This window comes from Pyrenophora tritici-repentis, chromosome 3 (assembly GCF_003171515.1).
Source record: "Pyrenophora tritici-repentis strain M4 chromosome 3, whole genome shotgun sequence".
NCBI lineage: Eukaryota > Fungi > Ascomycota > Dothideomycetes > Pleosporales > Pleosporaceae > Pyrenophora > Pyrenophora tritici-repentis.
Genome location: NC_089392.1, coordinates 2,664,643 through 2,689,469, shown reverse-complemented (window position 1 = coordinate 2,689,469; position 24,827 = coordinate 2,664,643). Strand labels below are relative to the sequence as shown.

Below are 24,827 nucleotides of genomic sequence, written 5' to 3'. Positions count from 1 at the left end.
CTCGCATGAATCATCAAAACCGAGGCATTATTGTGTATCGAGTTTCTACGTTTAGGGTAACAATAGATGTTACTCGTGCCTACAATGTCTGATCTACATGCCTAAATGCGGCAGTCTGAATGTTGCCCTTCTTCCTGTTGATCTTCTTCCTCTAGTACGGAGCGGGGGTATAGGTCCAGTCTATAAAACCATCATGCAGTCGCTTTCGCAGAAAACAAAAATGCTACATATCGTCGTAAGTTTCCTTCACTCGGGCAAGCTTCTCATCACGCCTTCAAAAGCCACGAGAGCCATTGCGTTTGCGGGGAACGCTCGCAGGAAGCACGGCACAAAGCCACGCCAATATCCCTTCCACCCACTCTCCCTATAAACTGTCCGCGCCGCATCTTTCCAGGCTGGAAACCTCCTATTGGCCAGGGGATCTGTCATGATGCGCTGCTTTATGACATCGCAGGGGTAACTCGTCAGCCAGAAGACCTGTGCCGAGAGACCGCCGGCCCAGAAGTTGACTGCGGGTGCAGACAGCTCCGTGTGTTTTTCTAGCTGCCGAGTGAAGAGGTCATAAGAGCCCCACCAGAAGCAGAAGAATGTCCGGAAGAGGAGAGTTGCGCTGAGGCCGTGGTAGACGCCTCTCATACCATGGCCCGTGTATATCTTTTTTAGACAGTCTATGGGCCCGGAGTATAGTCGTGCACTCTTATCCGCGGCGTATTGTACCTGCAATCGTGCCTTGATATGCTCGACGGGCGCTGCAACAAACGATACAGTCCACCCCGCCATTGTGCCTGCAAGAGCGTGGCCATATACGGGGAGTTTGCGCTGTTGTTCATCGGGTCGAAGGTACGAGGGGGGGTTGAAGACACGGTCGTTGAGGACGCGGCGGTATACGCTTAAGGAGCCTAGCATCCTTTATATCTTGTTAGCATAAGCGGAAACTTGGGGTTTGATTGGGGTTGTCATACACCGAGTCCATGAACATCCATCCTACCAGCGGCGGCGTGGCACCCTTGTACAGCCCCGCGAACCCTTCTTTCCTCAGCGTTTGCATGAGACAGTCCACGGGGCCGCGGAAATGCGACATCTCCGTCGTTTGTAGGCGCACTTTTATCGTGTCGAATGGATGACCAACTATTTTAATTTGTTAGTCGTCTTGTACCATGCATGATGTGAGCGCGATAGACACCTACCTGATAGTTTCGCAATGCCACTGAAGACACCACCAACGAAGCCGCGATAATGCTTCGGTGACTTCTGTGGCTCATCAGACGTCGCTATCAGCGCCGTAGCAGCAGGCTTCGAGTCGCCGCTGTGCTGCAGGGCCTCACCAGCATGTCGTAGCGCTGTAGTAGCCATAATCACTAAACAAACACAAAAGACAACAACTCCTCCCAAGGAGCAGAAAAAAATGCAATGCAATGCAAACACAAAAAATCTCAAGTAAACAGCTTCTCAACCCATGGTACCTCTCTGCGTCAGCACTTGCACGTCTGCACCTACTGTACGAGCGGAAACTTACAAGCGTCCGCGATGCAACATGTGGTGACGAGCTTGACGGGGACCCGAGATCGGCCGTCTCTCTTTAGACCGGAATCGCAGTCGGGCCGATCGTTTAGCGCCGCGTTGCGCGCGCCCGGCGGCGTCTGCCCATGTAACATTTCGAACCTTGGAAGGGTCCAGCATATCAGATTACAAGAATCGGCCTTGTCCAGATTGGCACACAAGTTAATGAGACATGGGATTAGCGGCTCCAACGCTGACCGGACGAACCCCTCCGCCAAACAAAGTCTAAGTTACCACAAGAGCCTTAGAGGCTGATATATGGCGCAATGGGATCCGCTCAAGTTCAACCATCGTCCTTTCTCTTGACATCATTGACTCTTCATCACCTTCATTGTTTGTATACGTGGGATATAACTTGACAGACATGACGACCGCAACCGAGAAACCTAGCGCGGGACCTGTGGTTCAGTCCAAGAGAGGTATGTGGGACATGGATGTCGATGGCGGGGTAGTATACCTACATACATAGAATGCGCGCTGACACATATCTACCACAGTCTGGACAACTCTAATCACAAACACGGCCTACCTAACTGGCCTCCTTACGCTCGACTATTCGCTCAAAAAGCACGGCACGAAATACCCCTTCATCGCCCTCTACACCGACAGCTTCCCCGCCGAAGGCCACAAGGCCCTCGACGAGCGCGGCATCCCCAAGCAACATGTCAAGTACCTGCTGCCCGTGGCGTCCAAGGACTTTTCAAACGACCCCCGCTTCTACGACTGCTGGAGCAAGTTGACGCCCTTTTCGCTGGAGGAGTACGATCGCGTCGTGCAGCTCGATAGCGACATGGTTGTGTTGAAGAATATGGACGAGCTGATGGATTTGGAGTTGGATGCACCGGAGATGGGGGGCAAGGGGGATAGGGTGTTTGCGGCGAGTCATGCTTGTGTTTGTAATCCATTGAAGAGGGCTCATTACCCCAAGGACTGGTATTTTCACTCCAACTTGGTTTCGTGGGAGATCCAAGCTGACATCGGATTAGGGTCCCTGAGAACTGCGCGTTCACGACGCAACACAGTGACCCGGAGACTGCTCAACACACCGGCGCGCCTGCTGCCGCTGGTCTTCGCATGCCCAATGGTGGACTCCAGGTCGTGAACCCCTCAATGGCCACCTACAACCTCATCCTTGAACAACTATCCAAGGAGACATCTGGGGATTATGACTTTGCCGACCAGTCGCTCCTTGGAGACCTGTTTAACGGGCGTTGGGTTGCTTTACCCTACATCTACAATGCGTTGAAGACGCTGAGGTCCAAGGGTGTCCATGATGCCATCTGGAAGGATGATCAGGTCAAGAATGTGCATTACATTCTGAGCCCCAAGCCCTGGGAGGAAGAGGAGGGCAAGTCCAGTTCGGAAATTCATGAGTGGTGGTGGGCTGTTGATGCCGAAAGGCGCAAGAAGGAAAAGAGCAATGGAATTGATGATGGGTTTTGAGGTATAGAACAGAGCAAAGATCCCATGTTGATGGCGTTTGTAGACGGGGACTAGACGGTGCGCCGTGTGCTTCGTAGAAACTTGCAATGGTCATGTAACCAAAGCAAGAATGTATTGAAATTCTCTTATTCTTTGCTGTATTCGCCTTGGGCATCTACGTGAAACTCAAGGGGTCCGCTCAAAGTTTGTTCTTGCCGTCCTCAATCTCACAGAATGCCTTGAACGTCACCAGGCCTTCTGCACCCTCGGCATCATCTACATCGACGTCGCTCTTGATGACAACCTCAGCTGTTGCACCAACAAAGTAGACGTAACCCTCCTTGAGCTCCTCCTCCTTTGGTCCCACGCTAATGGTTCCGTGACCCTTGGTACAGAGAATGATGCTGGGTCCATCAATGGGGTCGAACGTCGCCTTGGCACCGGTCCTGTTCAGCGCTGTCCTGACAACGGCAAACTCAGGAATCGGTGGATTGTACAGCATATTGCTCGAGTTTGAGCTGTACGCCGGCGCGTTCAATCTAACGTGAGAGTAGTCCTTTGGTTCCATCTTCTGCTCGCTAATTGGCGCATAGCTGTATGTCAACATCTTTGTCAGATTGTCTACATCCTTGAACTTGGGAGTGAAACCCGCGCGCACCACGTTGTCGGAGCTAGCCATGCATTCGATAATGTCGCCTGATAGGTACGCATGGATGTCATCGGCCTTGAGGAACATGGCTTCACCGACTTCAAGCTTCACATAGTTGAGAAAGAACTGAACAAATAGGCCGATGTCGCCGGGAAATTGGGAGTTGAGACGAATCACGAGGTCAGAAAGCTCCTTGCCGGAGTTGGAAGGTGGACCACCATCTGCGAATTTGTCGCCCTCGGACTTTGCTGCCTCGATAAGCTCTTCGCTGGCGGAGGCAAGCGCATCCTTGTCCGTGTTCATGAGTTTTGTAAAAGCGGACTGGAGGGCCTTCTTGTTCGACTGCATGTCCTCTTCCTTGTCTGAAGTTTCTTTACCGCTGATAGCATCCTCGAAGTTCTTGGCCTCTTCTTCGCCGACTAGCTTGCGTAGGGACGGGACCGTCTTGAGGAAGTGGGCAATTTCAGCGAGGGGACGGAAACCGCACAAACCGTCGAAGGGAGTAACCGCGATGGTCATTTCGGGCTTGTGGTTGTCATCTAGGCACGAGTTAGCCTTGTTTGATTTATAAAGGATGAAAACTGACCAGGGTAGTTCTTGGGGTCGCTTGCGTGTAGTTGTTCGGCAAGCTTCTTGTTCGGATGCGCTTGAATGCTCAAGGCCTTGTTGATGGACAGGACCTTGAACAAGAATGGCAGCTTATTTTCATAGCGCTCTGCAATTTCAGTAGATAGTAGCGCCTGGTTCTCTTGGACAATTTCTAAAAGCGATCGTTGCGTCTCGAGCTCTTTTGAGGGAAGCGACGGGTGGGTGCCCATCCATAGCTGCGACAGTGAGCAGCATGATCAACAGTGGTTGCTTACTTTTCTTACCTCGGCATACGGCTTCTCTTCTTCGATTGAGAATTCGGAAGCCGTTGCAGCATGGAACTTGGCGGCCGCAGAGTCTTTACCGACTTTCCCTGGGTTGGTTCAGCATGATGGGGCGATTACAAGTTAAGACGCGGGGCAGCGCACCCCAGTCGTAGCTATTCACACCTGCACATTTGTTAATTGGTGATAAACTTGTAATCATTCTGATTGCTGACTTACCGCATTCTAACCTGATAAGTGGGTTTCGCATCTTCAAAGTGAATGTCCTGAGTTATGGTCGTTGTGGCGGAGAGAGTGGGCAAGGGAGCTTGGGCGTGGGCCCACATAATTTGGCGGCATCCCGCGTAATCGTCACCGTGTGACCGTGCCGTTGGATTAAGCTCATGGGGAATATCCCCTCTTTCGTTATTAGCGGCTCCTGCCCTGCATCTACGCGACTACACGTACAAGCCTGTCTCTGCTATCGTTCCTTCCACTATCCTTCTTCCTTTTTTCTCACCACACTCATAGTTGCCACATGAGCCGCCCGCACCACTCCAGGTAACAGAAAGAGCTGGGGCGCGTACGGGACACGACGTCCGTCAACATGGCTGCCCGCAGCAGGCCCCGTGGTCAATTGAAGGAGGAATTCGATGAAGAAAGAGTCATCTGGAACTCGATCAAGTCCGACGGACGCCGAGTTGACCAACTCATGGTACGTGTTTTTTCTTCCGGAGCATCTTTAACGTCATTATCCGATATTCTCTAAGTATCGCTCTTATTCTCTGTATACATAATGGGACCCATTAGACGTGAACTGCGGGGCCTGCAGAACTCTGAAGCGTACATGGATGCTGCTCCCAAACGTGGCCGGCGTCGAACAGCACCGGAAGAACAAGAAAGATGGGACGACATCAAAGACACGGCCAAGCGCATCGATCATCTGCTGGTTTAGGCCCTACATGCTTTCCCTTACCTTATCTACGTACATGATATTGTATGTGACTACTTGCTAACGTTTTATAGAAAGAATCGGAAACGATACAAGAGAAGATCCTCACCCTTACGGAGCAGCAGAGTGCTCGCATACGTGCGTCTAAACCCTATAGGCTATCAACTAATCGTCTCTGAGAGCTAACACTCACAGGCCGTGGCGAGGAACCCTCAGGTCGTATCGACGACGAGCTTGAAGATCATCTACGCGAAAACATCCGCCTTTTGAATGAAGCCCAAACCTTACTCCAACCCGTGGAAGGCGGTAATGACGTCCACACTCAAATGACGCTCTTGGCTGCTCTGCGTATGTCGGAAGAAGTCCCACCATCAGCATCACGTGCCACGAGCGTTGGCCATGGAAAGTCTGGACGCGATCGCCAGGGCAAGCGAAAGCTGACCGATAGCATCGACGAGCGCGACAGTGTGGCTGCCGACAGCCCCGGAGGACCCAGCCCAAAGGTCATCATCAGCAGCCAGAAAGACCGACTAGTAGCCAAGTCTGGCGGTAGCAGGGCAGGATCGGTACCTGTTGCGAGAGAGGGTAGTGTAAAGATGGAGGACGACAAGGACGACTCGGGCAAGGGTAAGATGGTTCTTCCTCCTTCCAAACCCAAACCCACGATCAAGTACAAGACCAAGCGTTGAGATTATATGCTGCCTTTGCCTTTTCCGGCGTTTCAACCTTTAGACTGGCATGATACCCGCTTTTGGCATCTTTCATTATTATGGCTTGTTCGAGGTTTGTAGTCGGTTAGGCAAGCTCCATAATCTCACCTTTATTTTTCGTCCTTATCTCATAAGTTCTTTTTTCCTAATGTGCTCATGTCACTATGTATCTCCCTTGCCACGAATCCCCTCCTCCCTCCGAACCGAAGATGAACAAAAGAAATATACAGCTAACTCGAATCGCGTCCAGAAGTCCGACCCAGACTGTCCCCCCAAACAGAAGTCCTCTACCGCAACAACGCCAAAAATAGATCCTCGACATCCTCTATGCCCTTCGAGGGCGAAGGCATCCTCTGTCGCGTAACCTCTGTCATCGGTGAAGGAAAACAACGCCGCTACGAAATCATAGACGCTGATCCTGATCCACCATCGCCATCTGTCCCCTACCGCGCTTCCGTCAACCACCTGATCCCCATCCCGCCCCCAAGCGGCAACGCTACACTACCAGACCTTAACAAGGGTAAGAACGTGCTTGCTCTCTATCCCGGTACCACCACCTTCTACAAAGCAGAAGTCGTGGCTGTGTGGAGACAGAGCGATGGAAGGGTCAAGAAGGAAGATGGAGGCAAGGAGGGAGAGACGGTGGAGAACCTAGTCCGATTGAGGTTCGAAGGCGAGGACGAGGCGGATCGCGAGATGAGTGTTGAGAGGAGGTACGTTTTGCCTGATCGGTGAGCTTAGAACGCGCGGTGTGTGCGAGGGTGGAGCTTGTTGGTGATTAATTTTGGATTTGTTCGTTTTTGAAACGGATTGCATTCGCTTTGTTGAGATGGATAGGTACATTCGCTGGAGAAGGATCGGTGGTTTGGGTATTACCGCTTGCTGGGTGTGTTGCGTTTTCTCGCTCCCCTGTATTGTGATACCTTTGTAGCCCTTGGTCTATCTCGTGGGTCGTGGTTTAGAGACTACATCTAATTCTATTATTCTTTGAACTGTTTTCTCCCACGAGATTGTGCACGTACGAATATGCTATTAAGCTCTTTGCTTGACCCAACACTCCTGTCACCATTCCGATGTCTCGCCACATGCTTAATTAATTTTAATGACATCCAGCTCAATCATGCAAAAAGCTCATTCCTTCGGATCTAGTAATACATCATGATTACGTCTCTACCATCGATGTATAGAGCATTAATTATTTCTTAACAACTTCCTTACACACACACACACACACACACACACACACACACACACACATATATATATATACATATATATACAGTCAGTACTAGGAATCTTCAACCAAGATTATTTGTTCAATAAATCAACTAGGCTGTACAGGACCACACCTACTATACTTCATCGCGACTCTTCTTCAATTTATGGTCTGCTAGCAGGTTCCCTAAGGTAGACATGGACGTCCGGGGGGTGCGCTACTCGGCTGGCGAGAACCTCCTTCAGACTACCATCAACGATATCTACAGCCATCGCGAAGACGCCGAGTATGCGACCCGTTTCATCGGCGCAAATCCAGAAACCAAGAAACATTACGTGGTCCGGTGTGAAACATTATCGGACATATCAAAAGAGCGAAATACCATGATTCGGTATATCGGGGAAGTGCTTCTATGTGCCTACGGAGCTGTGCCGCAGATTGATACTCCGTACGTCCTATTGAAAGCCCCCGCTGACGAGTAATATTGGGAGTGAGAGATGAGGGGTGGGAGGACGAGTTTGGAGTAACATTATCTTAATAAGTCTGTTAATAATTTCAGCGAAGGTGGTGCGCGTCACATTTGTATCACCTGCGTGCAAGATATCTCGTACAATTCTAGTACGATCAAGTTTTGTATCATAGTGCGTTTCCAACTAACACGTAGGTTATATTTAAACATTTGATGAGCAGTTCATATATAGAGTGCGATGAAGGTAGTTCTATATTGATGCAAAGGTTCTTTTCACATCCTAAGCACGCCAGTCACCCAGGGACTGTAAGTGTCAAAGGACTCACGTCGCTGTATCCCCTAAAGATGAATGCGGCACACCACAAGTCGTCACATGGAAGCTGAAGCGATACTACCCAATCCACAGCCAAGTTAGCACCCAAACCGTACAAGCGCATCTAGACCCTGCCCCGTCGCCAACATGAAGCCTCAAGGCTCGGCTGCAACGCTCAAGGAGAAGCCGCTTGATATCCCCTCTTACATTATACCACCATTACAATCACACACACAACTAATTACTCAACCCTCCAACCAAGAAAAGCAAAGGCGCCCTCTTCACCTTGTGCCCGGTACGACATCAAAAAAGATTAACGTTGTACAATAGCGGGGATTCGATAGTCATCATCCACCTAATTACTAATCTACTGGTACACTGCTTACATATCTAAGTGGACATGAAGGTTTATTTTCTCCCTCGCGACTGCTACAAACCCCCTTGATTTTCCTATCTACGGTGAGATCGCGCATTTGCTCGCTTGCCGCTAAAGTTGATCTTGAATCCTATTAACACAGACATTGGACGTAGCATGTGTGTGACCCGTCTTGGTTAACGCTCTGTTTCCTGTTAGATAAAGCTAATGGCTATAGGTCTTGAATCACACATACACAATTGCCGTTGCTGCATCCTTTCCGTCCAGCTCCACGCCAGCAGACGCCCCCACCAACAGCACAAAAACCCCAAGCATCGACGCATGTCTACAACTGTTAGGTATAATCTTCCTACGCCTCATCGGGAGATACGAACACCGGAGCATGTTTTACTCCAGTCGCAGCATGTTTTCTTTAAACCGCATTGAGGATCAGGGGGGGGGGCTTAGCCGCCGTTACGATACCCACTAGGAGCGTAGTAATAAAGACAACGAGAGCCTTCATCTTTATGGATTTCTTTTGGTCTCTTTGATGGACCAAGTTTTGAGGTTGAAATTAAAGAGTGATAGCAGTAGATTCTGCTCGACAGAGGATACGTTATATAGTTGGGGAGCGGTTTAGAGATACGAATCATACGATGTCAGCATATTTGTTGCCGTAGGGACGCCACGCTGGCATTCCGCGTCTGTTCGCTCTTCTTGATCTGGACAAAGCCTATCGTTGTACTGCGTGTAGTTATAACTTTATGAAAAATTAACGTATAGATAACCTACTATTCACTATAATATACGTCTGTTAACTGATGTTAGAGTTATTGTCGGATCGTGAGTATCGGTAGAGACGTCGGCTGCTGGACACTTCGGCCCGACTTCGGCCCACCTTGCGCAGAGCTTAGGTATACCTTCGTAGCAGCTATGTTCGTAGACAATCAATCACCATCACCGAACAGAATGCATTCCTAGTTATCGTTATTTCCTTTCAGCACTAGTGCTATAGACCTTCCAACAGTTATTTTAATTTTTCTTTCATCTTCTTAATAAAGCCACTTTCTAGTAACTACTCTTCGACAAAATAACTAGTACTTTGAAAAAAATTCAAACGTCTAAGAGTTTTATCGTAGTTAGTAGAGATTCTGTCGGATCATGAGTATCGGTAGGTAAGTCAGCTGCTCACCGCTGTAGCGGTGGGCAACAGCCGACTCGATCCCACTTCGGTCCGACTTGCGACGAGCTCAGGTATACCTTCGTAGCACCCACGTTCATAGCAATACCAATACCAGTCACCAGAAGAACCTCGTTGTTGTTATTCATCCGTACGATCGTACAAGGCCTACCAACAGATTCAGTCCTTTTTACATGGTTATTTGAAATTCGGCGCTAAGAGTTAAGTGTTTCCTAATTCAGCTTAGTTGTGCCAGGGCCTGGCCCAGGTGGTCAGATGACCTGTACGCACATTATACTCCATTACAACTCTACGTCAACCATCCACACTCCTTTACGACCCATTTGCGCCGATCTGACCGGACGCCCATCGCGCCACAATCATAGCCTCGGGGCCCAATCACACGCGCTCCCACCCCCCCAACGGCCTAGAAGCCCGCGCCGCACGCCAGCTTTCGCACCATTATCCGAACTGCTGCTATCTAGTTAGTCCGGTCCACCGCCAGGGCCACCACCCACTACACGTGCCTTATTCGTTCCGACCGACGACCGCCGAGCCATGAATAACTACTCGTTCCTCGAATCGGCCCAGCAACAACAGCAGCAACAGCATAATCAGCAGCGGCCTCCCCCCTCGCCTTCACACTCACAGGTTGGTAGTATTGCGGCGTCGCAGAACGGCGGCGGCCAAAACGGTGTCCCAATGGTCAATGGATTGCCCAGCGGTGGGCAGCAGACGGATATGAATCATCTGTGGGCTGTGGTGCAGCAGTTGAGTCAGCTGCTTGAGGAGAATAAGGCACAGACGAGGGGGATTGTGGAGGGTGTTGCGGCGATTCAGGGGAGGGCTGCGCTGGAGGAGGGGGGTGAGGTTGGTGGGGCTGGTACAAGAGGGGGTGGTCCGGTCATGAGCCAGGTCAATGGGGAAATCAATGGTATGTTTTGTTGTTCTGGACATTGAAATTCGGGTATTGCATGAGCAGGAAGGCTAACACATCTACGCAGCGGCGACACAAGCACATCTTCAATCGCAACTCTCCGCCGCCCAAGCTACAGTCGCTTCCCTCACCTCTACCAATTCATCCCTCTCCGCCCTCCTAACAGACTACGAATCTGCCCTCACTCTGCTCCTCGATAAACTACGGCCATACGCTTATTCGCAAACAAACGCCATACTCGCTCTCCACAAACACTACCAGACCCTTCTCGACCAAGAGCGCTCCACGTCCATGTCGCTAAGGCTAGAGCATGCGGAGTGGCAGGCGGGCCTAAGCCGTGTAGCGGAGAATGCAAGAAACGCGCTGAGAATGCAGGGCGAGGTCGAAGCAGGTCTTCGAGGGACATGTAAGGAGTTGGCGGAGGAAAACAGGGTGCTCAGACGGATGGTGGGCTGGGAAGAGAGAGAGCAAAGCGACGACGAAGAAGAGATGGCGAAGATCGGTTGATGATAATCTCATGTTCAGGCAAATCGGTCATGTCTTTGTGCATAGCGTTGGCGTTTTTGGGGGGACATGATATCATGGAATGTCCACGGTTTTGGTATGATGCCATCGGCTTTTGGTTGGCTTGTAGGAAGGTTGCGTTACCATGATATAGCGGTCGAGACTGAATATATGATGCGGCTGGCTCGTAGCACAGCTCGTATATGCTTTCCAGAGTATGGCCCGTGTCGCTTTGCTTATTTCTGTGCGATTGATCTCCAACACCAAACTCATTGCTAATATCCCATCACCTCAGCAGCGAGCGAAAATACTAAATCAAAGTCAGCAACCTTAAGCCCAGTTCAAACACCATCCCTGCTACATACCTTCAACTTCTCAACCCCATGCTCCGCCACCTGCTCTTCCGATGACAGTAGCAACTCAGCTAACCTCCGCTTCCGCTCTTGCGTCTCGACAACACGCTGTTAAATGTCAGCCATAATCTCTCTCGATACAAGATTGGTGTCTGGAGAATTGGGAAAGCATACCTCTTCAAACGTGTTCTCCATGACGAAGCGGATGGTGGTTACTGGCTTCGTTTGGCCCATGCGGTGTACACGGGCTAGGGCTTGTTCTTCAACAGTGGGGTTCCACTGTGGTTCTAGGATGTAGGCTCGTGAGGCGGCCGTGATGTCAAGGCTTTTTTGGGCTGTTAGCATGCGCATACGGACAGGAAGATGTTTATTTTGGCAAATGCAACGGGTTGATTAAGTTGACGACATACCCGACCGCGGAGCAAGAGATGGTCATTAGAATGACCGAGATACTAGGGTCCTGTCGGAAGTCTTTGAGGGCGGTTGAACGGTTGGATTGGGAAGTGGTTCCGTCGAAGCGGGTGTATGTGATGAAAGATCCCGAAAGGCCTTTTTGTACTAGATCTAGAGTTGAGGTCCAGAAGGAGAAGACAATGCTTGATGGCGTTAGTGTTAGTGCCTTAAGTAGGAAAAGAGTTTGTTCTGAGTGATGCTAACAAGACGTTTTGACTTACCTCTTAGTACCCTTTGGCTGCTTTAGCAAGTCCGAGACCAAAGCCTTGATCTTTGTTGGTAGCGGCTCGTCATTGATTTCACATGCTGGTCCAGAAGGCGAGGAGGCACCTGAGTACGTGATGCCTGGGTTGTAGGGGACTCGGGCACTCGGGCATGAAGGTAAACAACCGCATCGTTCATTCCAGTACGGATCCAGACAGCTACTGCAGATTGCTTTCAAGCAAGAGAACAGGCAAACAGTGGAGTTGGGCGACGACAGTTCAGATCCCAAGCTGTAGTTGACCGTGGAAGTTGCGTCCAGGTCAAGGGTGCATCTGGTGCATACGACTTTTTCAGTTGTGGCGAGAGTGGTGAGTGCCTTTTGAGCTGTTCTCTTGTCCCAGATGGTCGAAGTCGGCAGTATACTGTTCCTGGCTCTTCGATGGGTACCCAAATTACACACTAATCGCAGCTCGTTGATCTGTTGAATGATACTGGTAAAAGTAGTCGCGACACTGGAGCCACTGATGGCCGCATCGATCTTTGATACAACGTTGCTCTGAACCATGTTGTAATGTTCTCGCTCGTGATGGTTGAATTTGAGTGTGTACCTTAAATCAGTGCGTGGAGGCAGATCAACAACACCCTGCGTGCGACGAAGGAGGATGCTGTTGACCAATCTTTTCATCCGACTGATCGCCTCATCCTCATCCCCTGATCTCCATGGATAAATGATGTCACTCTCGAAACATTCGCGATTGTCGTAGGGGTACACGCGTAGAAACTCGCACATTGTAGCCAAATCGCCAAGGCGATTTTGCAATGGAGTGCCGGTGACAGCCCAACGAGCGTGAGCTTCTAGTGCACAAATGGCTTTGAACGTGCTGCATGTTCTGTTGCTTACATAATGTGCTATTTGGTTAGCTTTAGTAGCGATGTGGATCAAAGCCATACCTTCATCTAGGACGATTCGTCGCCAACGAACGGAGAAGAGAACCGTTGGCTGCGATTGCGAGGTTCGCCGCCATTCCGATTCTACGGTTTGATATGTCGTGATAATAACTTGACACTGGCTGAGCTCTGCTGAGCTAATTACCCGCTTTAAGCCATGATATCTCCGTGATCTTAATGGCTGCAGAGGATTTAAATGCCTGAGGCTTTAGTAAATCGATCAGCAGTGTAGGGGAGATTGATGTACCTTAAAAACTGTTCTTCCCAGGTTTGAATGACTATCAAACGTTATTACATGGTGTAACGTGGATGGCAAGCGAGTGGGCCAGGCAAGCGAGTGGGCCACCCCACCAACTTTTTGCATCTACCTAACTTCAATCAATTATGGCTCCACCAAAACAATCCCAAAACCCTTCTTATGAAGCTGATATACAGCTAGCTATCTCAGCTACTACCCGAAACCAGCTCCAGTCTAATAGAGACGCTGCGCGGACATTTGAAGTCGCCCGAATGACACTCACGCGCCGACGCGCTGGTATACCTGCACGACGCGATTGCCAGCCTAACTCAAGGAAGCTTACCCAGAGAGAAGAGGAGGTGATTATTAGCTATATACTTCACCTAGATCAGCGCGGGTTTGCGCCTACCTACGCAGCTGCACGCGATATGGCTGATAAGCTGCTGGCTGCGCGCGGCGCTGGCCAGGTTGGGCAGAAGTGGCCAGCCAACTTTGTTAAGCGTACAGACAGTCTTCGGACGTGTTTCAACCGAGCGTACGATAGGCAGAGAGCTATGTGTGAGGATGCGACATTAATAAAGAGGTGGTTTAAGCTTGTAGAAGAGATAAAGGCTGAGCAGGGTATCTGCGATGAGGATGTCTACAACTTTGATGAAGCTGGCTTTATGATGGGCAAGATTACAACGCAGCTGGTTATAACAGGATCAGAGAGAAGAGGCCGGCGGAAGAGTATTCAGCCAGGCAATCGCGAGTGGGTAACGCTGATTGCTGCCATCAGCGCTGGTGGCTGGTCAGTGCCACCGTTCCTCATCTTCGCTGGTCAGTACCACCTATCAGCGTGGTATGAGGAGGATATCCCACGCGACTGGGCGATCGCAGTCAGCGATAATGGCTGGACGAATAATGAGCTTGGAGTTGAGTGGCTAAAGCACTTCAACGCTCACACGCAGGCTCGTACTATAGGCGCGCGTCGCCTGCTTATTATTGATGGCCATAGGAGCCACCAATCTCTAGAGTTCCAGGAGCTCTGTAAGGAGAACAATATCCATACGCTCTGTATGCCTCCTCACTCATCTCACCTACTCCAGCCACTTGATGTTGGCTGCTTCTCGCCATTAAAGCGCGCGTATAGCCGTGAGGTGGAGAGCCTCATGCGCAACCACATCAACCACATCACCAAGCTAGAGTTTCTGCCTGCGTTTAAGGCTGCGTTTGATCGAGCGTTCACGCCAGCTAATATCTACTCAGCCTTCCGCGGCGCAGGCCTTGTTCCTCTACAACCAGAGGCTGTTCTATCAAAGCTAGATGTACAGCTGCGTACACCTACTCCTCCAGCAGCTCTACCAGATGCTCCCTGGGTAGCTCAAACGCCGAGCAACGCGCGTGAGCTTGAGGCTCAGTCAAGCCTTATACGTGAGCGCGTGCGCCAGCATAAGAGCTCATCACCAGCTTCGATCATTGAGGCGATTGACCAGCTGAAGAAGGGCGCTGAGGTGATGATGCTGTCTGCTGAGCTGATGCGCGATCGGATCTCTAGTCTTGAGAAGGCTAACAGCGCAGCCTCAGCGCGTAGGCAGCGCTCTAAAAGGCGTATACAGAAGCATGGAGTACTCACAAAGGGAGCTGGAGAGGATATACTAGCTCAAAATGAGGCTGACCAGCAGATTGCTCATGAAGAGCGTCAAGGAGGAGCGCGATCAGGCCTTAGCCAGCGCGCTCAAAGGCGCTGCACCAGGTGCAAGGAGACTGGGCACAACTCGCGCACATGCAACACTAATACTCTTAATATAGAGTAATCTACTGTATCAATATCTAGCAATAATATTATCGCGTTGTTGAGATAAGTCGCTTTGAAGTTACAAAAGTTGGTGGGGTGGCCCACTCGCTTGCCTGGCCCACTCGCTTGCCATCCACGTTATATCTAGTTCTTTTGGACTTACGGGAGGGAGGTACCACCAGGAGAGTAGCTGCAACTTCTGCGGAGCCACTATACGAGGGTTGGTTGAAGAGGTACGGCGTGTCATTCAGCATCAACGCAATCATGCTGAGTGATTTCCCCAGCCCCATTGAATCGGCCAAAATTCCACCTCGAAACTTGGTAGGCTGATCATATTGCCCTTGACCTGTGATGTTGTTTCGGTAACTGTAGACTTTAAGTACGTATTCCAGCGAAAGGATTCGCAGTGATCACTGACATGGTTCCATTGGTCACTGCTGAGCTCGTTCATACATCCCACTTATCATGGAAAGCCCATCCCAATTCTCTTTGCGTCATGAAGTACAGTGCCTGCATCTGGTGACTATCTTGGTTGTCAGAAAATGGAATACGAATAGTAAGGCGACATACGGTAATAATGAACTCCTCAATCTCGATGGCGTCTCGAGCCATGCCAACGGTCTGGATGAGACAAGCGCATCTGAGAGGCTTGATTATTGCAAATTAGTTACAACTGTTTGGTCAACGTCGCTTTGAAGTTCAAAGGTCAAGAGTGGCCTCTCTTTGTCTGTCGAAATCCGGTGAGGATTGCGGTACGGGACATTCAACTCGCAGCCAATGGGATCCTGCAAGTATAGTTTACATTCCTGACAGAAAGCCCCTATGTCTTCGAACATATCGTCTGGCCCGTATAAGATGACTGAGCATGGAAACCAGTCGCGCGTGTTGCGTACAGCAGCTACTCCCTGCTTGTAGGTAGGATTCCCTGGTAGCACTGTTGATAATTGGATTGAGATATCGTCTGCCGATAGGGCTTGGAGGATTTTAGCACTCTGTTCGTCTAGTTTTCCTGCCGTGGACCCTTGTAAAGCCAGCTCATTTGGCCATACAAACGAGACCTTCTGGTGAACCCCATACTGTTCCCGTGGCTGCCTATAAAACTCTGCTCGAAGCTCAGTAATCTAAGATAGTGTTAATAGATGGCTCAGTGCGGGCATGAAGTCACTTGCCATCCCAAAGCACACTTGTTCGGTTCCTGCTGTGACCGGGCGAGGCGTTCCAGAATCGGGCTCTCCCGCATCGGTCATGGATGGATATTGAGATATACTGACATCATCTTGGAGGCGAGTAACTGAGACTACAGGCGGCTGGTGGATAATCGATGTAGGATATTGCACAGACGTGGCCATCGAGAACACGCATGGGTTGGCTGCAAAGCAAGGCTGACATGACCCACTCCGAGTTTCATCCCAAGGCGAAGTACCAGACTTGGTGTTGTTGACCGACAGATCAAATACCGTAAATTGATGTCTGCCATAAAAGGTAGAGTTAGACATATTCTGAGCGTTGGTGGAGCTTGACCCCTCCACAGATCCCAAAGCGTATGGACCCGTAGCTCTATCATCCTGGGTTGGCCAGTGAGCCTCAGATGAAATTTCCACTCGACGTCTTTTGGAAGGGGAACGATCAAAATCGCGAGGACTCAAGCTTGTAGAAGCCTGGTCGCACAAAAGCGGGAATGCGGCATGATGGGCCATGCGCGGCACGCTCGTTCCTATGCCAGGGGGTCTAGTTGTATCAATAAGTCGAGCGCATTCGGGTGCTCGCCATGTTGGTTTAAAACACTTGGGAAGGTAAAGGCTTGTTTGCGGTTGGGTATCGAAATGGAAGGCTGTGTAGCGATGCGGCTGCGAGCAGCTGGCAGCCTGACGTGCACTTGCAGGTCTGCCTTGTACGCAGCTTCGCCACAATCGCGCGAAGTGCACAGGTGCACCCGGCTGGACCCAACCCTTTGCCTTCACTACATGAATATTGTTTCGCTGTGTCTTTTTACTCCTGAGTGCCGGCCATTTAGGTCGCAGACGACAGACCCCTGAGTGATGGCGACAGGAGCCCACGCGTCACGGCCAGCAGGCTTGGCGCCCCACTTGAGCCTCTCCACAGATTCACCTCCTGTCACTCTCACACCCCAAGCACGCAGGACTTTCCAAGAAAGCTTTGCCAAATTCGAGAAGACAGTTGTAAAACGCTCAAAAGATGATCAACGAGACTTTGCAGATACTACGCTGCGCGATGTCTGGGAAGCTGTGGGAGAAATCGAGCGACTGCTAGCTGCAAGGCAATGTCTTCGTAATATGAAGCGTCTCGAACCGTTTTTGAATGGTCTAGAAGCATATGCCAAGGTGGTGGAAGTTTTGTGCAATGGCACACCGTTCATGCCCTGGATATGGGTAAGCTTGTGTATCTGAACTCTGGTGAATGAGCTGACCTTCACTATAGGCACCTGTGAAATTGATGATGAAGGTCGAATTGACATTGAACATGTTGATGTACAACCACTGACCGCGATCAGTTAGCTAGCGATCATATCAGCGCCTTCGAAACCCTCATCTCAGCTTATGCACAGATTGCTGAGAATTTGCCACGGTTCGATAGACTCCGTAACGCGTTTCGTAACCACCCAGACTTCCAACAGCTTATCGCTGTGGTATACAGTGACATTCTGGAATTTCACCGACAAGCCTACAAATTCTTCCGGAAATCTGGTGAGTTCATCTGGGGAAAGATGTATGCGGGAGTACTAACAACAACTAAAGGATGGAAGACTTTCTTCAAATCATCATGGGGTCAGTTTGACTCCAGGTTTAGCAGTATTTTGGCTAGTATGCAGAGACATGCCAGTCTAGTAGACAAGGAGGCAAACGCTTATTCGATAGCTGAAGTTATGGTGTGGAGAAAAGAAGCTCGAGAGGCAGCTGTGAAAGTGGAAAAGGAGCGATCAGCTGCCAAGCTCGTGGCAACTCTTTCATGGCTTGGTAATCTCCTGACATGTAAATCTCTACTAGACATGAGCTGACTCACTGTTGCTAGGCATTGATCAGATTCCAGGGTGCGGTCAGTCGTACCAGGATAACACCTTGAACCGGCTCTCGGATGATTGTTGTCCCGGTACAACCGATTGGACTTCTAGACATCCCAGAACCAAGGCATGGCTTCAAGACAAACCAGGACCATCATTTCTGGGGTTGAAAGGCAAGCCTGGTTCGGCTAAGAATAACAATATAAGTTTACATTGTTGTGGCTAAGTTTTCACAAGGGAAGAGTACCGTTGTTGCCAGAATTGTTCAGTCGCTCAGGTCGTATACTACCCACCGTCGTCGTACACTTTTGTGTTGCTTTTATGGATACAGTATAAGCAGCGTGCACTCGGAGCCTGTCATGTTCATCCTGGCCACGTTGGTATCCCAAATTCTACGTCAAAATATCAAGCTTTCGACTTATGTATACGAAGAGTTCGTCGCCGCAGCCCGATCACCATCAACCCGAGAGCTGCAACAAATTTTGTCCAACTTAATCCCTCAGTTGGACTCGCCGAGGATACTGATAGATGGGATTGATGAGTGCATTCACTACGGCAGTGACGGCTTACCGCGTAATCTGGCTCCGGTGAAGGATGTGATTCACGCTATCTTACAACTTGAACACTATGGCAGCGAATCATCTTCGCCCAAGATCCTCCTTGCCAGTCGAGATATCTTCCAAATTACAGGTAGGCTGTCCAGAAAGCCAGTATTGTCGCTCGATGATGAGAGCGAGATCATGACGAACGCCATTCGGTGTTTCACCAAACAAGGGTTTCGTGAGATTGAAGAGAGATTCAAAAGCTTTCCAAATGCTCAAATCATACTCAACCAGGCCGAAACCCGTATTGTTTCAAAATCTCAAGGTTCGCAGAATTTCCCAATAGCATGTTCTCGGTATCCTCCATACCAACACACCAACACATGGTTTCTGAAAACCGTATACCACATCAATAGATTTGTCTTGAAAAGAATGACTGACCGAAACTAGGAATGTTTCTCTGGGTACGCCTCGTATTGTCCCATCTAGAACAAGAGGCTTACAGTATGGACGATCTGGAGGAGGCCGTCGCCAGTTTGCCTGTTACACTTAACGAGTTGTGAGTACCTTTCTCTTCACAACGTTATGCGAGCTAATTTAGATGAAGTTACAATCGAATCCTGGCTCGATTGGATTTGTTAAATATAACTGCCTGTAGCAGAGCTATCAGCGCAATCAACTGGATGTTATGTGCGAGACGACCGCTACGAGCAGTAGAGCTCCAGGACGCTATAACCTTTGCCATGGGCTCAGAGACGCTCACAGAGAATAACAAGTTATCAGTGACCGTCTTAGATCATTGCAAGCCACTGGTTCAGCTACATGCAGACGGCCATGTGTCCTTCGTGCATTTTACTGTGCAAGAGTATGAAACTCACACCACATTCATGGTCTCTACTAAAGCATTAATAGATTTCTCAATGCAAGCTCCGTTACAAATCCCTTCGACTCTGAACGATGTGTTGCTGCAAGTTGTTTGAGGTATTTGAACCACAGTCTCACACTCACTCCACAGAACAACATCGGCGGGTCCTCAGCAATCGAAATCGGGAAGTGTCTTCATATCCTCCAACCATATGTGCATGAGCATTGGCTTGATCACTTGCTTTCATTAGCTGCCATATGTAATGACACCCACGACAGAGAACTTGAAGGAATGCTATATCGGTTGCTCGATACCATCGATCACTATCAGAAACAAAACAGCAAATTCATCTCTCAACTCCCAGTCCAGGATTATAAAGGCATTCTGAGCATGGAGCCTCGATTACAGTATATGCGGCGATACGGGGATATATTCAGAGCATGCGTGGACATTGTTCAGCACCGACACGTCCGAAAACTCCAGTTCCACGACGCATCCTCCACAGGTATGACTACGCTGATAAACATTTCGCACATAGCTAACGACGCAATCCAGATCGATTGCCTGATCCTACTCCCTTTAGCACAATCAAAGCCGAATATGAAGTCAACGTCAACACGCTACTCGCTACTTCAACTTTTCCTGGTCTTAGTTCTGTAGAGCTAGCAACATTTCACAGTCTCTACCAGCCATTCGCATTGGTATGTCGCTATCCTGGTTGTACAAATATCTCAGCCGGCTTTGCCACGCATATCGATCGCGGTCGTCACGAAATGTCTCACGCCCCACCTCTCTCATGCGTTTATTCGGGATGCAAATACACCTTACCATTCAACTCATTACAGAGTCTCAAGCGGCACATTCGAGAGTCTCAGGATGGTATATCGCGCTGCATACCAGAGAGTGTACGCTCTGCGCGAGGTCATAATGCGCCGAGTAGTAGTCGCTTCACCCAAAAACATGGCACAGTGGAGATACGGCCACAGAGTAGCATGACAGTTAATCACAGCCCAGGCGCCTTTATCATCGATTATCATACACCCAGTCCTGTTTCATCGGCAGATTGTGCTCCGAAAGAAGACGCGCGCTCTAGAGACACAAATCGAGCGTCAGATGACCCATCGAAAGCTCCAGATCATGTGTACCTAGCGCTCACTAAAATCATGGGTCAGCTCGTAAAGAGCCAAGATTCCTGGTCGTCGATCATGAAACAGATATCTGCACGATACATGGACCTGAATCCAATTAAAGAGAAACTGGCGAGTAGACTCTATCCTACTCCAGAAACTTTCCTATTCGATGTCTGCACGGCACTCCGATCGTTTCAGGTCTCGTACCTGAACTTCATGAACGAACTTAGCCGTCAAGAACCTTTGAAGGCCATGATTGAATTAGAAGATTCAATGTGGAACTTCATCAGACAGCTGAAGCCCGTGGGTGCATTCAATCCTCTTCCATTACACATGATGGAAAGCGCTTGGCGAGTATATACTGTCCGGGGCGAATCTCCTCCGCATACACGCGAAAATCTACCCAAACCGATCGTTATCACACAGTCATCTCCTCTCAATCTTAAAAAAACAGTCGTTTCCGAAAGAACAATCGATGTTGGGACGACTCACACCGAGAGCCCACTTCACCATCTTTCTGTAAAACCTTCTGAATCTCCACAACTTGCAACGGGTTCCCTTGGCCCATGTACATCTACAAAGAAGCCATACAAACGGCACTCGCTGATCATGGCTCTGAACTCGACGAATGACACCGAGTTAAACCCAATATTATCTGGTTTCATTCGTAGTTATCACGAGAGTGGCCACGGTTTGGGTATTGCTTTGGAATGGCACCAGCTTATCCACCTAGAAGAGCGCGGTCGGGTAGCTAACTACTGTTATACACATCTTCATCGCCGACAGGAGGTTGATATGTCAGCCATGTCTGAAGCCTTTGGAATTGAGGTGCATGCTTTCGCCGAAGCGCACTCGAAAGAAGAATATATCGATATAATTGAGCAGAAGTTTGCTATGGAAGAACGAGGGGATATGCAGCAGCCACTCGAAGATGAAACCCAAGCTGGGGATAGTAGGATCGCTGTTTTGGACCCCTATGGGACAGACCCCTCTGATCTCCAAACTAGGGAAAGTGGCATCCAAAATCTCGAATCCAACTCTCTAGCGACAAAGGCAGTACCAGCAGCATTGTCGGCATCTCCGGATTCATCTTCAGATTTGTTAGCCGAAGTACCTGGTACACCACGCTCATGGCCACCCTCACGTCCAAGTTTCCCAGGGAGACAGGCAGCACGCACCGCATCATAATCATCTCCATCTGGATTTCCCGATCTGTTTGAAGTTCTTGGTACACCACTTTCACAGCCACCCTCGACTCCAAGTCCAAGCCTGGGAGATGTGTAGGTAGTAAGAGTAGCAACAGTTCACGTAGCCATATCAAAATTACCGTCAAGCATTCCATATCTCAAAAGATGAACAAAGGGCAGATTGAAAAATTAAACATGTATTTCATGCCTAGCTATTTAAACCCTCAGACTTGCCACATTATTGCTTAAGAAGTCATAAGTATCTGATCTGAAGTCATCATCCAGATAACTGTTCGAGTTGGCCCCAAAATTGACCAATTTCTTGCCTTCACTCCACTTCGGCCAGTTCATCAGCCCACTGCCCACATTCGGATCCATGTTGTAGACGAACGAGAAATAATATCCTCTGATCGTCCTTGCGGCATTGTTCGGCAGAACACCAAAGAATACTTGCAATATATCCGAAGCATGGAAGGTGCCAAGGATAGGAGTGCCGTAGTTGTACGTAGCGAGATAGGACCATGAGGGGACATCAGGATGGGCCTGGGTTGCGACGTTGAGGAAGATACGACGAGTCAGGGTGAACGTGACGTCACCGAGAATGGCCGATATGCGCTTGAACTGTGGGTACCAGCTATTGAAGATACCAGTGCGGAAAGGCGAGCCGTCTTCGGTGACGGTCTGGTAGCTATTGACGAGTGTGCTCACTTGAGCCGGCGAGGCATTGTTGAAGAAGACTGTCGAGAGATATGAATTGACTTCGCTGGTAGTAGTGAGGTTTGCGGTGAAGAGACCGAAGAGGGTGCCTTCGTCTTCTTGGTTACCGACGATGAAGGGGACCTTGGCGAATTTTCCGGCCTTGGCTAGTGCGTCAGGTGATGCGGTGAGGATTTTGCCATCAGGACGCGGCAAGTAGGATAGATTGACTGTGAAGTAAGACAGAAGTCCCGGGACTGTGTTTGCAGCATTGAGGAATTTGGTGTAGGGGACAGTTCGGAGACAGACTAGAGTGTCAGAGGCACCGGAGCAGCCAGCTGCCTCAACAACCTGAGGTTATGTTAGTATATGTGGATGGCGATTAGCGGATAAGAACATACCCTATCGTAGATAGCTTGGCCCTTGGGGCAGTCCACAGGATCAGCTGGGACGACGCTACCCGAGTTCATGATTCCAGCTCGGAACAATGGCTTTCCTTTGTAGGTGTTGTCGCCATCGTACAACATCATCTGGTCCATGACAGAGATAGCACCGGCACTCTCACCCCAGATAGTGACTTTGGATGGATCGCCTCCAAATGCAGCAATGTTGTCTGCAACCCATTGCAAGCCCAGCCTTTGGTCAAGAAGTCCCAGATTGGCAGAACCGTCCGCCAGTACTTCCTTTCCGGGCATAAATCCGAACCCTCCGACGCGGTAGTTGACAGCTACGAAAATGATAGGCTTTCCTTGGGCGACTGATTCGGCAACTAGACTGGTTCCGTCGTACATGGCAGTTGAGCCGAGTTCAAAACCACCGCCAAAGATCCAGAAAAGAACCGGAAGCTTGGCATCGGCTTTGGTTCCAGCGGGACGTTGTACATTGATGGTAAGACAGTCTTCCCCAGCATTGGTGACTGTCTGGAAGAGAGGAAGGTTGAGTATAGTTCCAAGTACATTGGTCGGAATGTTGGCTTGGTCAATGCTGAAGAAGAACTGCGGACACGCTTTGGGAATTCCGGTACCGTCCACCTTTCCGAGTGGGGATGTTAGAGGTTGCGGTGGTTTGAGTCTCAGCTGGTTCACTGGGGGTTGGGCATACGGGATGCCCTTGAACGATTCGACATTCAAGAGGTTCGTTCCGGTGACAGTGGCCTGAGGTAGAGGAGCGACAACGACGGGGTTTGCGCGCTTCTCGTGAGATGCCGGGGCTGCAAAGACCAAGGGAAGAAATGCGAGAACTGTTGAGATCTTCATGATGAACGTGGCTCAGCTTGTGCCGCAAAGTGAGTGTCTGGATGTTGTGACTACACCATCAATCGTCCTGCAAGGTACGATACTTAAGTTCAAGGAGATATCGTGTGTCACAAGCCAGAAACGCTCTTCTCGACGACAAACCTCGGACAAAGAGCAAGTAGAGGAAGGCCAGGTGATACAAATTTCGGGCACAGTCGACTTTGAACGCCATGTTGCCTTGGTCGCAGATGTATCCATGCTGCAGCCGCATTCTCCCCAGTTCCCGGATTGCAGATCTGCCTCTTTGTGGACAACTAGGCTTGGAAAGCATCGTGATTAGAACGTGGTGTACGGAAAGGATGGCACAGACCTATCAAATCCTTCAAACCAGCCTGACAGTCAGGGGGGATAACCACATCAGGGCTGGGCTATAGTTAGATGGCTTCCGGCGCCTACTGCAATGCGTGCTAGGCAGTAAGCCTTGGGGCGTAGCGCATGTTACGGACGAATGGATGCTCATTGCCCCCCTACCTCGACGGTTATGCGGTATACTTTTTCAATGCAAAGTAGATTGCGAACTGTGAAATGGATTCTTGCCCTAAGCAACTCCAGGCAGCTGCGCGACAGTACATTTGGACGATGTATGGCCTGCCACCTGTCAAGACATCAAATTCCTATAAACCCCGAGACCACAAGATCACGTTGGTCCCGACGGATTTCTACGGGTAGTACTTCCCTGTTCTTGGTCGCATGGGAAATGAATCGCGGATCTCAAATGTGCCGATGATCAGCCAGAAGCCGTTGGTCAGAGTTCCTAACGTCGGCGATACTGCCACTCAGGGGTGACACTGTTAGACCCGCGTGGACAGGATTGCGGGGTACTGAACAAGGCGCTTCCCCAGGATATTAGCCCCACTCCCCATCGACTTGTTCCACGACTGAGGAGTCAGAGTACAGCCTCGGTACAAAATAGGCGCTGCGATCTAGCAATATTTGCATATCATGCGAATTTTCTTTTCACGATCCTGCGATCCGCATTGGGTTTTCCTACAGTTACCTGTG

General features: G+C 49.8%; 13 protein-coding genes across 13 annotated transcripts; 7 read left to right on the top strand and 6 right to left on the bottom strand.

Annotated features, from left to right (window-relative positions):
- Nucleotides 1-246: 246 nt before the first annotated feature.
- Nucleotides 247-1,353, bottom strand: PtrM4_084000 (mitochondrial carnitine-acylcarnitine carrier protein; the record flags this gene model as incomplete). Its single annotated transcript, XM_001940293.2, has 3 exons — nt 247-907; nt 963-1,128; nt 1,188-1,353. 3 exons carry the CDS (start codon nt 1,351-1,353, stop codon nt 247-249), a joined length of 993 nt encoding a protein of 330 aa, XP_001940328.1.
- Nucleotides 1,354-1,924: 571 nt separating this feature from the next.
- Nucleotides 1,925-3,003, top strand: PtrM4_083990 (glycosyl transferase family protein; the record flags this gene model as incomplete). Its single annotated transcript, XM_001940294.2, has 3 exons — nt 1,925-1,979; nt 2,058-2,493; nt 2,547-3,003. 3 exons carry the CDS (start codon nt 1,925-1,927, stop codon nt 3,001-3,003), a joined length of 948 nt encoding a protein of 315 aa, XP_001940329.1.
- Nucleotides 3,004-3,181: 178 nt separating this feature from the next.
- On the bottom strand, nt 3,182-4,753 carry PtrM4_083980 (ManA, Phosphomannose isomerase; the record flags this gene model as incomplete). The annotated part of the gene is made up of 5 exons (XM_001940295.1): nt 3,182-4,170; nt 4,218-4,455; nt 4,504-4,592; nt 4,648-4,668; nt 4,723-4,753. 5 exons carry the CDS (start codon nt 4,751-4,753, stop codon nt 3,182-3,184), a joined length of 1,368 nt encoding a protein of 455 aa, XP_001940330.1.
- Nucleotides 4,754-5,089: 336 nt separating this feature from the next.
- Nucleotides 5,090-6,879, top strand: PtrM4_083970 (DUF1325 domain containing protein; the record flags this gene model as incomplete). Its single annotated transcript, XM_001940296.1, has 4 exons — nt 5,090-5,197; nt 5,509-5,572; nt 5,630-6,061; nt 6,395-6,879. 4 exons carry the CDS (start codon nt 5,090-5,092, stop codon nt 6,877-6,879), a joined length of 1,089 nt encoding a protein of 362 aa, XP_001940331.1.
- Nucleotides 6,880-7,557: 678 nt separating this feature from the next.
- On the top strand, nt 7,558-7,842 carry PtrM4_083960 (uncharacterized protein; the record flags this gene model as incomplete). Its single annotated transcript, XM_001940297.2, has 1 exon — nt 7,558-7,842. One exon carries the CDS (start codon nt 7,558-7,560, stop codon nt 7,840-7,842), a length of 285 nt encoding a protein of 94 aa, XP_001940332.2.
- Nucleotides 7,843-8,629: 787 nt separating this feature from the next.
- PtrM4_083950 (uncharacterized protein) lies at nt 8,630-8,833 on the bottom strand (the record flags this gene model as incomplete). Its single annotated transcript, XM_066106598.1, has 2 exons — nt 8,630-8,702; nt 8,754-8,833. The coding sequence occupies 2 exons, from the start codon at nt 8,831-8,833 to the stop codon at nt 8,630-8,632; spliced, it is 153 nt and encodes a 50-aa protein (XP_065963536.1).
- A 1,546-nt stretch (nt 8,834-10,379) lies between these two features.
- On the top strand, nt 10,380-11,121 carry PtrM4_083940 (DUF1421 multi-domain protein; the record flags this gene model as incomplete). Its single annotated transcript, XM_001940298.2, has 2 exons — nt 10,380-10,611; nt 10,682-11,121. The coding sequence occupies 2 exons, from the start codon at nt 10,380-10,382 to the stop codon at nt 11,119-11,121; spliced, it is 672 nt and encodes a 223-aa protein (XP_001940333.2).
- A 283-nt stretch (nt 11,122-11,404) lies between these two features.
- On the bottom strand, nt 11,405-12,693 carry PtrM4_083930 (HepA, Superfamily II DNA-RNA helicase, SNF2 family; the record flags this gene model as incomplete). The annotated part of the gene is made up of 5 exons (XM_001940299.2): nt 11,405-11,428; nt 11,484-11,579; nt 11,646-11,796; nt 11,882-12,067; nt 12,146-12,693. The coding sequence occupies 5 exons, from the start codon at nt 12,691-12,693 to the stop codon at nt 11,405-11,407; spliced, it is 1,005 nt and encodes a 334-aa protein (XP_001940334.2).
- Nucleotides 12,694-13,460: 767 nt separating this feature from the next.
- PtrM4_083920 (uncharacterized protein) lies at nt 13,461-15,110 on the top strand (the record flags this gene model as incomplete). The annotated part of the gene is made up of 1 exon (XM_066106597.1): nt 13,461-15,110. The coding sequence occupies one exon, from the start codon at nt 13,461-13,463 to the stop codon at nt 15,108-15,110; it is 1,650 nt and encodes a 549-aa protein (XP_065963535.1).
- A 444-nt stretch (nt 15,111-15,554) lies between these two features.
- PtrM4_083910 (uncharacterized protein) lies at nt 15,555-16,440 on the bottom strand (the record flags this gene model as incomplete). Its single annotated transcript, XM_066106596.1, has 4 exons — nt 15,555-15,614; nt 15,662-15,712; nt 15,763-16,212; nt 16,276-16,440. 4 exons carry the CDS (start codon nt 16,438-16,440, stop codon nt 15,555-15,557), a joined length of 726 nt encoding a protein of 241 aa, XP_065963534.1.
- A 690-nt stretch (nt 16,441-17,130) lies between these two features.
- On the top strand, nt 17,131-17,593 carry PtrM4_083900 (uncharacterized protein; the record flags this gene model as incomplete). The annotated part of the gene is made up of 2 exons (XM_066106595.1): nt 17,131-17,481; nt 17,531-17,593. The coding sequence occupies 2 exons, from the start codon at nt 17,131-17,133 to the stop codon at nt 17,591-17,593; spliced, it is 414 nt and encodes a 137-aa protein (XP_065963533.1).
- Nucleotides 17,594-18,469: 876 nt separating this feature from the next.
- PtrM4_083890 (uncharacterized protein) lies at nt 18,470-21,835 on the top strand (the record flags this gene model as incomplete). The annotated part of the gene is made up of 6 exons (XM_066106594.1): nt 18,470-18,977; nt 19,103-19,211; nt 19,260-19,517; nt 19,565-20,022; nt 20,073-20,218; nt 20,363-21,835. The coding sequence occupies 6 exons, from the start codon at nt 18,470-18,472 to the stop codon at nt 21,833-21,835; spliced, it is 2,952 nt and encodes a 983-aa protein (XP_065963532.1).
- Nucleotides 21,836-22,050: 215 nt separating this feature from the next.
- On the bottom strand, nt 22,051-23,786 carry PtrM4_083880 (PnbA, Carboxylesterase type B; the record flags this gene model as incomplete). The annotated part of the gene is made up of 2 exons (XM_001940301.1): nt 22,051-22,881; nt 22,932-23,786. The coding sequence occupies 2 exons, from the start codon at nt 23,784-23,786 to the stop codon at nt 22,051-22,053; spliced, it is 1,686 nt and encodes a 561-aa protein (XP_001940336.1).
- Between the last annotated feature and the right edge of the window lie 1,041 nt (nt 23,787-24,827).